Source organism: Protopterus annectens, chromosome 13.part0, assembly GCF_019279795.1.
Source record: "Protopterus annectens isolate FY-2018-M chromosome 13.part0, PAN1.0, whole genome shotgun sequence".
NCBI lineage: Eukaryota > Metazoa > Chordata > Ceratodontiformes > Protopteridae > Protopterus > Protopterus annectens.
Genome location: NC_056747.1, coordinates 50,125,493 through 50,138,810, shown reverse-complemented (window position 1 = coordinate 50,138,810; position 13,318 = coordinate 50,125,493). Strand labels below are relative to the sequence as shown.

The 13,318-nt window shown below is 39.2% G+C and overlaps 1 protein-coding gene across 2 annotated transcripts in view; it reads left to right on the top strand.

The window, feature by feature from the left end:
- Nucleotides 1-13,318, top strand: part of LOC122817576 (ceramide synthase 2-like) — a 1,851,243-nt gene that overhangs the window by 1,792,218 nt on the left and 45,707 nt on the right. For both annotated transcript variants that reach the window (XM_044090613.1, XM_044090612.1), the window contains one exon: nucleotides 5,058-5,214. In XM_044090613.1, coding sequence (XP_043946548.1) covers nucleotides 5,058-5,214 — 157 coding nt within the window. The remainder of the gene's footprint in view (nucleotides 1-5,057; nucleotides 5,215-13,318) is intronic.

The following is a 13,318-nucleotide window of genomic DNA, read 5'->3' as shown; positions in this document are numbered from 1 at the left end:
AATGATGATCCAGGGGGAAGCAGAATGTAAGAAAATACCACTATTGTTGGTAGGTACTGATGCAGTGAAAGCATTTGGCAACAGAAAAGTTGGGATTTTATGAGCAGGGCAGTGGAAGCATTTGCATTCCCTAATAAAATAACAGTTGATTAGGAGGATTTATGAAGGATTGGAGGCGAAAATTATGGGGCAGGGAGTTCCTGTCTCCAAAGTTCTGTTTGAACAGAGGAACCAGGCAGGGGTGTCCTCTTTCCATTTGTTATTTGCATTATATTTAGAACCACTGGCAAAGAAAATAAGGGAGTCCGGACATTCAAGGATATGATTGATATAGTTATCAAGAAAAGTGGGCTTTATTTGCAGATGATATTATTTTGTACCTGATAAAATCGGAAGAGGACATTTCAGCATTGTGCAGCATTCGGAGACAGTTTCCCGTCTTTTCAGGATACAAAATTAATAATAAAAACAAAGACAATAGCTGTAAACTGTGCACCCACACATGACGTGTTTCAGCAGTACACATTTATGGGGACATGATAAAATTAAGTACTTAGGAGTATGGATTAAAAATAATTCTGTTATGGCAGCGAAGGATATGTGGGAAGAGACTAAAATGGATATGGATAGCAATACACAAGCAGTGAAAATGTTTTTAGTCCCTTCAGTTTTATGCACAGGTCATTTATTGTACGATACATTTTCTGATTTTAGAACACACACACATATACATATATATATATATATTTATATATTTTTTTTTTTTTTTTTTTTTTACAAAGTGATTTATATGAGATGCTTTTTTAGCTGCATCATGCATTTTGGTTAGCACAAAAAGTTTTTACTTTCTTTGAGCTCATTAAGTTTAAGTGGGGTGTGACTAATTGTGACTCTGATGCATATAAATTGCTTTGCATGCAGTTTTTATTTGTCTGAAGAAGTCTGGTTACATATACCAGACGAAAGCACTTACTTCGTTTCATGTTTTAAATAAAATGTCATGTGTGGATCAGTGGATTTCAGCCTGTGTTACTTTGTGTGAAGGTTATGCACAGGTCAGACATATTTTTTGTCAATCAGAGAAGTTGTGTATACCAATTAATAAAGAGTTGGAAGATTTTATCTAGGAGGGGAAGAGGGCTAGAGTCAAGTCGGATAAATTGATCTTTCTAATAGAATAAGGTGGTTTGGATTACCAGATTTGAATGAGGTATTTCAGAGCTGTACAGTTAAGGCTCCTACATAGCACAAGCAGAAACCTATCATTCAAAGTGGAATAGGATTATGATGAAAGAGCAGAGAAGCTTAAGAAATAAGGAGAGACTGAGATTTTGGATCAGATCCTTAAGGTGAACAATGACCATATTGAGTATTGATCATCTTCTTCTGGCTTTTTCTGGTTAGGGGTCGCCACAGCGGAACTCCGGTCCGCTAATGATTGGCAGTAGATTTTTTTATGGGTGTTGAGGTGCCAGCTCGATGCCCAACCTTCATCGAAGGCACGCCCATTCTACGCGTGTCTTTCGAATGCCACTCTACCGCGGGGAGGACTCCACACAGAAGGTGCACCAGCTGAGAACTGAATGGGAGAACCTCCTGCTGTGAGGCAACAACGCTACCGCTACACCACCACGGCTTTTTAACCATATTGAATATTATAGTTACAAAATAGCAGAAAGTATTCTAGGAGCTAAGCCAACACAGGAATGAATAAAGGAGATTCTGCCAACAGGGATGTCTGCAGTTAGGGGTACAGAGAAAAGGCAAGGGGGGACTGGAATTTACTGGAGAAAACTGGCAAAGGAATCAAGGCATTGGGAGCAGGTAATTGAATGGGAAGAGGCCACGAATTAATTTGGACTGCAGGCTAGAGATTGTGTTCCCTATCAAGGATTGATGTTGGAGTATAGGCAAAGAGAAAGGAATAGGGTAATGGATCCTAAGTTAAAGACCAACACTGGTAGAGTTTTTACTAGATTCCAGAACAGAAGCTGCTGTTAAAAAAAAGAATAATTATTAGGGCATATAAAATGTATTGCATAATAAGTACAGAAATCAATCAGAGGAGGTTAAAAATGATTGGGAAGAGAGGTGGGATAATCTACTCACAATGAAACAATGGGAGGATATATATATATATATATATATATATATATATATATATATATATATATGCGCAGCAGAGTTTAGGAGATTTAGGATCTTTGGTCGCAAGTGTTTGCGTATATATTTTTATACCTCAAGCAGACTCCAAAGAAGTTTTTTTTTTCTCTAGTAGATTGCAAATGTTGGAGGGATGATGGAGAAAAAGAGGTAATTGGGAACATATTTTTGGGGAGTGTAATGACTTAGCAGAATTTAAAAATTCCCTGCAGACTACTGTATCAGGAATACTGAGTGAGTAGATTGGTGTAAGTAAGGAAATTATTTTTTAAGCTGTGATACAGAATCGGAATTGCCTAGACATATTAAGGCCTTGCTGAGTTCATTCTGGTACCTGCCCAAGTCTAAACAAACCACCATACTAGACAAACTAGAAGTAGTGAATACAGGAGCTGATTTGGTCAACTGGTGCCCTAGGAAAAAGGGCTCCACAGCGCTCCCCCCACACACCACCAAGTGCCCCCATCCTGGTCTACCTACACCAAATAAATACTGGAAAAGCGCCCCTGCTTGAGCGGCACCTGCCTAGTTGGCCTATGCCTAAGGCCGGCTATGAGTGAATATAGTACAGAGATAAAAGAACTGGAAATGGAATCTTTAGAGAAGGGCAGGAACAAGTTACATAGAAAAAACGGTAATTGTGGGAATAATACATGCAGAATAATGTTTTGGAGGAGGAATGATGATTAATGGAAGGCAGGAATGTAATGAGCTATGTGATGTTTGACGATAGAAGATTATAAGTGATGTATAATGTTTACAACTGAAAATGTGTCAGTACGGTTTGTTTTAATTTATGTAAATGTATGATTGCTTATGTCATAAATGATAATTCAATAAATATGTTTCTTAATTAAAAAAAGAATTGCCAAAGGAGTTTACAACACTGTCTACAAGACATCATATGTGCAGTCATTTTATTGACATTCTGGCATCGTCCATTATCTGCAGTTTACATTGGGACTGGAAGTGTATGGCCTATTCATGCTGAAGAATGCAGCACTAGTCTGTATCTTTGACGTCAGTATATGAGAAGCAGTAGTCATTTATTTATCCAGAAAAAGCTTTTCATTTGTAGCATGCCATATTTCAACCTCCATGATTTGAAGCAGCCAGAGTAGTGGGATATACAAGTCAGAACAGATGTATTCTTGACATCTGCCTAAATTTATGTGGCCAAGTGACCCCGAGTCCATATTTGAGAAAATCAAGCATATACCTTGCAAAGGGCACCGGAAAGGAGCACCAGACAGACAGATGTGGATTTTATTTGAATTTGTCAAGAGTGCTTGTTAAACCGGGAATGCTGTGCGATGAATAGTTTGTGGCTGACTTATTCACCTCCATTGGCTTGTACTACAGCTTTATTATTGGATTGTTATTGTCGATGCAGGATTGAAGATGTTTATTGCAGTGTTTACAGTACATTCACAAAGTCATTTAGGTTAAATTATAGTATGCCATTGGTTGAAGCTGTTTAAAAACTGATCGAGTAGAGTTGATATGCACAGAGATTTGTTAATCATTGGTTGTCAGCAGGAATCATGAATGTGAGGGGCAGTGTGTGGTGAGAGATTTATAAAGAGAAATTAGGAAGTCTGTCTGCATGACATATTGCCAGCTTTGGCATTTGGCAAGGATAAGGGTGCCAAGTGTCTCAAACAGTGAAGAGCCATGTGATTGATATAAGGAATTCACAGTGGTTGATGAATACTTTGGTCATGTGAATGAAAAAGAAACTACCCTCCAGGTTTTTTCGGCTCGGATCCATCAATTTATAAGCTCAAGGGACATCCTTTACCGTAGAGCGGCTTGCCAGAGGTAAGATTGAAACCAGTGGCATTCTTTCAAATAACCCTGAAAGCAGAGTTGTCAGGTTGCAAAAATATACCAGCAACTGTGCATACAGTGGTTTCACTGTTACTGGATTATTAAAATGGCCCTTGCATTAAACTTGATGCTTGTGTTGATGTGACCGTGAAGGTGTACAGAACACTACAGCGCACTTATTGTACATTTCAGTTTTCTTGTACTGCATGATCAGTACATGGATGCCTGTGACCTCAAGCTAAGTTTACAAGGTATTAGTACTTGTATACTTGTTTTACATGTGCATCCCATTTGTCTTAAAGAACTACTTGTGCTCTGTTAATTAGCTTGGTTCCATCACTTGGCTTGCATGAAATTGCTAGTGACGTCCTGTATGTGGCTAGAACATTGTGGTTTGTGTGTTTTTTCTCTCTCGCTCTTCCTTCTTTAAGCTCTGCACCTATGATGCTTGCCACTTAATAAGCTTCTGTTGGTGTGTGCCAATGTCGTGAATTTTAATACGTTTTTTAAAAACTGACTTGTTTCAGACTGCTTATTTTATTGAACACTGAACAGTTTCATGCAGGTGCTGAACATAAAACTAAAACTATGTCCATTATTTGTTTTTTTTTTTTTTTTTTTTTTGTTTTGTCTTCATTGTACTGTGCATATTTTGTGTGATAAAGGAATATGAACTGGAAAAAAATACAACTTGTAAACTAGTGTGTAGAATTCTTTTAGTAAAGAATAGGTAGTGGACATGATCTGTCTGCATGCAGTCAGGCATAAAACTTGTTTGTCAGTAGGCTTCTTGGGGCCACTTTGGTTTCTATTAAGGATGGTCACATGGAAGGGAACTGGAAAACAAAATGATGATAGAGACTTTGTGTATGTAAGTGGTGCATTTAGTGCTGTGGCCTTTTCACTTCTACCTTATTACACTTTATTTCGCAGTGACCCTCACTCTGTGTGCACAAAGCTGCAGAATTTTTTTTTTTTTGGGGGGGGGGGTGAGTTCAAATGAGCTGCTTCAGTAGATATACAAGTGCAGTGAATTATTAAATCCATGTTGTTTTTCTTTACAGGGTGATCTACACTACATATTACTTTTCCATGGAAATATTTAAACCTTTCTTTGGCTACTATTTTTTCAATGCCCTTCTCATGATCCTGCAGTTGCTGCATGCATTTTGGGCTTACCTTATTCTCCTCATGGTTTACAAGTTCATCTTTATTGGCAAGGTAAGAATTCTGAGGATTATTTTGTGCAGTAGAGCTTAGACATTTGGGTGGTAACCTAGTATGGTTTGAAATTAAATTGAAAAAAACATTTGCTGTCATTACTATTTCAGGAAGGAACTGCTTGTTTAATTTCAATGACTCTTAAGACTGTACTGAAAATACCATCTTTGGTTAGATGCACTGAAGAATTATCAGGAGACTAGATGGAAAATGGATATGATTAGGCTTAGCTGGTCCACCATTGGATAAATTCATTTTTAAAGTATATTATCACACTTTCCTTGGCAAATGTAAATACCAAACACTTTGTGACTGGAGCAATGTTAACATATACCATACCAAATTTTACAATGTTTGAGCCAAATAGTGTGGTATTTTCACAATTAATTTCATTCATAAGCACCGCCCTTTAAACATTTTCAGTTTCAAGAAAATTTTAAACATGACATCATAAAAGCCTGCACGCACATCCCCTCATTACCTACATTAATGTATAAGCTATTTTTCTCTGCAAGCTTCAACAATAACGAAGTCTTGTATCCTAGTAGGACAATTTGTCAGCTATTTCTCACACGTAGAACACCCATTCTTAAAAAATTGAATGCATTTGATAGTCTATTAGTCAAACCAAGTAACTGTTCCTCTAAAGAGATATGATGCTGTTGATTACAAAGAATGCTTTGCACATATAGGTAAATTATTAATACCCAACTTAACATCATTTTGTGAATGTGGTCTTTTCAAAAAACTGAAACAACAGTAAATTAAAATATCAAAAAAAATGTCATGATCTTTCTTTTGTTTTCAAATCATTTGGTGTTTTAACATCAGGAATATATCTGGAAATAGAATTAACTGTAAAACTTAGATGTGTGAGAAGTGTAACAGTGCACTTTAAAATAATCAAAGTGAGTAAATCGATATGACCTCAGAACATATTGTAACGAGATACATATTTTTTATAAATGTCTGCTGTACTGTTTCATGGGTACAGAATGAATTTGCCTTGGTTTTTAGTTTTGACGTACAGGTGGGGTAGCTGCTGTTATTTAGTTTTATAATATAGGTAGCTCTGCACATTGCTACATTTGCTCTCATTCTTGTGCTTTTGGAACATGTGCTTCCCCAGCAGTGCATACAGTGATTTCACATGTCAGTCACGGAGAATAAGCCTCATCTGTGCACCACCCATTCCTTTTTGTGCAGCTTACACACTTCAGCGATCACTCCTTCCATTAGCCAAGGAGCAGTACTGCTCTTGTGCTCAGTAGTCACTTTCTTGCCAAAAGGCGTTCTTTAATCAGCATAACATAAGCCAGGGCCAACATCAGCACTGGTTTTGTTGCTGTGGTAGGAGCCTGATATGAAACATAGGTAGTTGGTTCCCGTGAGGACGTTGCATCCTGATGTCAAAGTGACTTGAGAAGGTAAAGATGATAAAGGGCCAGAAACTTAGATAGCATTCAGATTTCCTTTTCACCAATTTATATCCATGTTGTATTCTCATGTCCCTGATAAGTTGCCTATCATGTCTAATGTGAGGCAATGAGCTCAACCCCTGGCAAAAAGCTTGGGGTGGATGTATCTCAGGATGTCTGCATTGACTGTTCAAATTTCTGTTCCTCCAGCACCTACCCATTTCTGGCCTTCTCAGGTGGAATATCTTTTCTATTCCCTTGGTGAATGTTTGACATGTATAGTCATGTCTTTCATATGTCCATCTTCACTGGCCAGTGATAGATGCACCCCTGACAACCAGTTTGATAGAGTATATCTCAGGTGGTCTTCAATGGTTCACCCCTGTTGAATGATCTAACCCATACCTCATTAGACCTACTCAACTGGAGCAGTTCTCCTATTGTATGTGTTCTGGCAGTTGTACTCTGGACTGAGGTTTTAACCTCCATGCTCCTCTAGTCATAGAGGAGAAGGTTTCTGTTGGTCATTTAAATCACTGTATGGGCCAGAGATAGGCCCAGACGTTGGAAGTATGTCTGCTGCTGTTCATCTCATGTGAGCTGTTCTCATGGATGCAGAAATTGTACCATTTATGTGTGTGGGGGGATGACTGTGCCAGGCTCTTCCCAGGCTGCTAAAGATTGAACACTGCCCTTGTCAGTTGCTTTCATGGCTATTGAAACCTTGTAACACAACTTCCAGTGTTTGCCTGTTGCATGATGTATCCCCCTCACATATTCATAAACATATGCATTCCTCTGCTTTAGCCAGTTGTAGGGAAAATGATTTGCTTTCTAATTCTCCTGGGAGTAGGACTTCTCTGGTAATAATTTTTATTATTTTTGTCATTTGTGTCAATGAGGTTTAGCTGTCAGAGCTTTCTCTCAACTCTGCAGGTTCTGTTCCTCCAGAGCAGGTCAAGTGCTGGAGAAGCTGTTTGACCTCCTCCTGAGACTAACAAAGACATGGAGAAGACCCTTACTTCCCCAGTGAACTTCTGTGTGCCCCATTTCAGCTTTAATTGTACTGATGCTGTTGCTAAGGTAGCACACTTAAGTCCTTGTGGTGTGACTTACTGTTTATCCTCCCTAAAGGATGACTTCAGGCAGCATATCCAGTATGCCTCTTTTTGGAAAAATCTAATCTTCTGTCATGCCTCTCAGGATTTGGTCAAGGACCTTCAAAAGAAGTAGACAGTGCTTTCTCAGTTGGTCTATGCATGATGCCTCTTTTCTAACAAATCTCATCTTTTGTCATACCTTCCCACAACTTAGTCAAGGTCCTGCAAAAGGTCAAGCACACGTCTTCCAATGTCTGGGCTATCTCTGAAACTTCCTTAGCCTTTCTCCACTTCCAAATCCCTCCCTGTTAAGAGAAAAAGTTTTAAAACATACAGTTATTTGTCTCTTTCTCCCATCTAGCAAAATGAATATGCTATTTGCTGAAGTGTTGGTAAGAAAAGGTCATTGAACTATGTTTATTAAAGATGGGCTTTATCTATGATAGATGTAGTTTGCTTATGAACTTGAATAACATCTGTTTTCTATACTTCTGAATAAAGAAAGCTAACTGCAGTTAAATGAAAGCTTGGTAAAAGGACGCACGGCTGAGTAAGAGTTAATTTACTGAGGCAAGCTGTTTCTCCTGGAAAATTCCAGCTACCACTGTTGAGCTAAGTATTCTGTACCTTTCTGAACATTCTGTACTAACTGTGGTTTTGAGGTAAACATTCTTTTCTGAGGTAATTTGTGATCCTAGATGTTTTTCATAGCCAACTGTCAACTGTTAGAAATGTAACAAAAGCTATTTTGGCTGGTAACAGGAAAGTATAAAAGTTGATGTCAGTAAACAAGCTGATCAGATTGAGATCATCTTGGCCAACATGTTGCTGTAATCTGGTTAGCAGTTAATAAAGGAAATTTTCATCACCTGAGGCAGATGTGACTCGCTTGAATTTTTCTTCTGACATTTTGGTCCTTCGGACCGGAAACCTCTACGAAGATAAGGATCAGATCGACAGAGAGACCGAAAAACCTGCGCAGGTGAGGGTTTCTTATCTTAAGATTCCCTCGACGGAAAGCCCTCCGACTGATTTGTCATTGGAAAGAGGCCGGATGCTCTCTGATCCCTATCTGAGGGACGGTTTCCGAACCAAAAGGGGAAACAGAGTCTCATCTGGTTCAGGTAGGATGAAAACAATTTTCTTTTAATTTAATTTAACCTTGTTGGCAGGGGGGTTTATTTTTAGTTAAGGGTGGGTAGGAATAATTGTTAAGATTATTTTGTTAGGATCTCCGTTAAGATAGCCCCATTTTGTAATAAGCCCTGTAAAAATAATTTTGATGCAGTTCTAAAATATACAGTCCTAAAATAAAGAAATCTAGGAAAACATGGGTTCAAGTTGCTGCAAGTGTGAGAGTGATGCCTGTTTAAATGTTGATGCTAAGTATATGAAAAGTTTAAACAAAAATAATGTTAAATTTTTGAGAAAGTGTAAGCTAAAATATGATTTTGATGGTACACTGAATAAGAATGCCTGTGCAAAATTGGTTAGAGATTTGAAAAGGGATGCAGGAACTAGAACTAAAAAGCAAAGACAATTGGGATTTCCCCAAGCACAAAAATGGTTAGAAGAAGCAAATAAATGAGCTATAAAAGAAAAACAGTGTCAGGAAAAAGAAAATAAATCAAAAGGGATCACTGGTGCCAAGTGGAAAAGTAGCTTTATTTTTAGATAAAGAGGATGAGCACACAGTTTGTGCAGTACAAAGGCAGGCAACCGCCCCACCGTATGGTGAAATTGCTGCTGCCATACCGGGGGAACCTCCTCAATACAAGTCTGAAGATGTGGGATCTGTACAGCAGGGTGGGTTATTAGCTGCTCAAGGAAATGTTGTGACCCCTCCAATTTACCCACAAATTCCCGTAGTACCTAAAGTTGCTTTGCAACAGGTAGACCAACCTATGCAGTTAAGGTCAGGACCAGCAGGGCAAGGACGTTGGGCTATTAAACTTTCTGACCATTCAGAAGCTCTTCCCTTAATACAAGTTGCAAACCCACAAGCAGGAGATGTTGGACAAGAACCAACTATTTTAGTTTATCGTCCCTGGGCTAGAGAGGATATAAAATGAGCTACAGATGGTATCCCTCATCCCAAGGTTAATTTTCAAAAGTTTTCTGAGGACATAGTTGGTATGCGTTTAAGTTATCATCTAAATGGTTTAGAAGTAGAACAAGTAGTGCGACAAATCTTAGGTCCAGATTGGCACTTAGTTTGTGGTACTTGGACATGTAAGGCAGATGACGGCACTACATTAAAGCATAATTCCGGGGTGTTAGACACGCGAGTCACTGATCTGTTAAAGAGAATTTCTGATAAGTGGCGTCCAAGAGCAGATTGGACAGTAATAAATCAGTGCCTCCAAAATGATGATGAATCTGTAGATCATTATATTGTAAGACTGACAGAAGTGTTCAATAACCATTGTGGAATGATGATTCCACAGGATCAGACTAATGATAGTCCGTATGAACAGCAATTGAAAAATGCTTTCCTTAAAGGTTGTAAGGCTCCGATAAGTAGTTTTATTACTAAGCACATGGTAGATCACAGAACATGTAGACTGCAGCCTTTGTTTGAATATGCACGGCATGCTGAGCGACATTTTAATCTAAAAAAGAAAAAGGAAGTACAAGTGTTAGCAGTAGGGGATGATGGTGATATATTCTTAGTACAGGACCAAAGGGGGCAAGGGCGTCGTGGTGGCATAAAAAAACATGGGGGCCCGCGATGGGACACGTTAAATGAACTGGGTGGACATTCAGCCTATAGGGAAAGGTTAAAACGTGGAGAATGTTTTAAATGCGGTAGATGTGGGCACTTCGCTGCCGACTGTGAAGAGTGGCAACATCCCCCACAGCTTACGAACAAGGGCTCCGCATGACTATATGATATTAAAGAAAGGCACCATCTTCATTATGGGGATAGTGAAGAGGCAGACACTCTCTACGATGAATGTCAGAACACTCTAATGGAAGGGCGGGATTGTGACTGTGAAGTCATAAACCTGGCAAATTTGGGTATTGCTATGCATCTAGATCAGAAACCCATGATATAGTTTTTGGTTGAGGGACAAAAAGTGGAGTTTTTATGTGATTCAGGTGCATCGCGTACACTTTTGGGTCCAGCAGTTCTGCCTCCGAACTGCGAAACAGATGAGTTTGTCCTTGTAAAAGCGGCAAACGGGAAAATTTATAAGGAACCACTGTCTCATCCTCTACTGTTCACAGATCCACAAACAAACCAAACTGTTAGGTGTAGGGTAGGGTAATTATATCAAACATTTATCCAGTTAATTTGCTGGGAAGAGATTTGATGCATGTGTTTGGAATAGCGGCAATTCCCACACCTAAAGGTATTGTGGCAAAAAGGTTAGAGGATGGCTTAGTAGTACAAGGGAGTACAAGACTTGTTTTACTGGTATAGCCTAGACTTGATTTCAGACGGCCCGGGGAGGGTTGATAGAGTTGATCAATCTAGCTTTTAAGTAAATCTAGGAGCGGGTCACCGCAGGTTGCAGCGCACTTACATTGTACAATGTTCTATAAGGCCCTTGGTCCGGATAAAGAATTTGAAAAAGAATTCTTTAAGCACAAGTGTGCAAGGATAATTTTGAATGATATGTTTTGGGATACGCAAGGTAATACAGTAGTAACCTGTACTTTGACTAAGGAAATGAGTTCTTTATATCACACAAGTTATAGACCGCATGTTTCAGTTACTAAAGCAGTTGGGACACATTGGGTAGATTTGGCGAAAAAGGTAACGATTTGGGACACAATGTCTGAAAGTCAGTTAAAAGATCAACAGATCCAGGTACAAAGATTAAATTGGGTGACTTGGGCACGACCAAGCGTGCACTTCAGGGATGACAAAACAGAAAAGACATGACAAATCCTCCTAACTCAAGAGGAAGATAGTGCATTAAGTGCCTTACCTGTAGATTTATGGTCAAAAGGTAAAGGAGATGTGGGACTGATGAAAACAGCAGGTGAAGTTTGTATAACTGCAAAGTCAGGTTTTAGACCTCGTAAGCACCCAATACCCGTTAAGTAAACAAGCGGAGGAAGGAATTAAGCCAGTTATCGAGCAGCTAAAACAGGTAGGAATTCTTGTTGAATGCCCAGATTCACCCTGCAATACTCCGTTGTTTCCTGTAAAGAAACTGGATGGGTCCTGGAGGTTGGTTCAGGATTTACAAGCAGTTAATTCAGCTGTGATCCCAAGAGCACCAGTGGTCCCTGACCCCTATACACTACTTAATGATTTACTACCTCAGCACAGATATTTTTCTGTCATAGATATAAGCAATGCCTTTTTCTCCATACCACTACACAAGGAGAGTACGTTTTGGTTTGCATTCACTTTCCAAGGTAAAAGATACACCTACACCAGATTGCCACAGGGTTATTGTGAGAGTCCGACAATATTCGCACAAGAAATGGCTGCGAATTTAGCTCAGTTTGTTCCCCCAGAGGGAAGCCAGATCCTGTTGTACGTAGATGATATTTTATTGGCCTCACCCACACAGGAAAGTTGTAAAAGGGATACCCTTGCCCGTCTTAGTTTTTTAGCTGAGCAAGGACATAAAGTAAATAAAGAGAAGTTACAATTGTGGAAAGCACAAGTAAAGTACTTGGGTTATTTAATCTCGCAGGAAGGTAGACAATTGGAAAATACAAGAAAACAAGCAATTCTTGAAGCACCTATGCCTACGACTAAGCAGGAGATGATGTCGTTTTTAGGTGTGACTAATTTTTGTAGAAGTTGGATTCCTAATTATGCTGAAGAAGTAGGGCCATTGACCGCACTGATCTATGACACTCCCATGGCAGCTAAAAGTAATATAACAGTGGACAGATAAGGCAATACAAGCATTTAATAGAATTAAGCAATTGATAGCAGGATCCTCTGTTTTGGGTTTTCCGAACTATTCTAAGCAGTTTGTACAAATGGTTGATTGTAAGGGAGGATATATGACTTTGGTTCTGGTACAAGTACATAAACAGAGACCGATAGCTTTTTATTCCTCCAGATTAGATCCTGTTGCAAGGGCATTGCCGCATTGTGTTCAAGCTATAGTGGCAGCTGCCATGGCAGTGCAAGCCTCAGCATCATTAGTTTTGTTTCACCCATTAAAATTGCGAGTTCCACATTCAGTAGCTACTATACTTTTGCAAGATAAGATAACCTTTTTATCTCCTAGTCGACATTTGTCATGTATGACAGTGCTGCTGACACAGCCACATATGACCATAGAAAGATGTACTACTCTTAATCCGGCGACACTTTTGCCGACTCCAGAAGAAGGTACTCCACACGTTTGTTTAGAGAGCATTCATGACAAAGTACTTCCCCGACCAGATTTAATGGATATTCCGTTGGTAGATTCTGATCTTGTTTTGTTTGTAGACGGATCAGCAAAGAAGGACACTGTAGGAAAAATACTAGTAGGCTATGCTGTCACCACAGAAACTGAAGTTTTAGAAGCAAAAGGGTGGTCAAATATTTATTCTGCCCAAGCAGCTGAGTTAGTGGCTTTGACTCGAGCTTGTACCTTAGGGGAGGGTAAAAAAGTGACAATT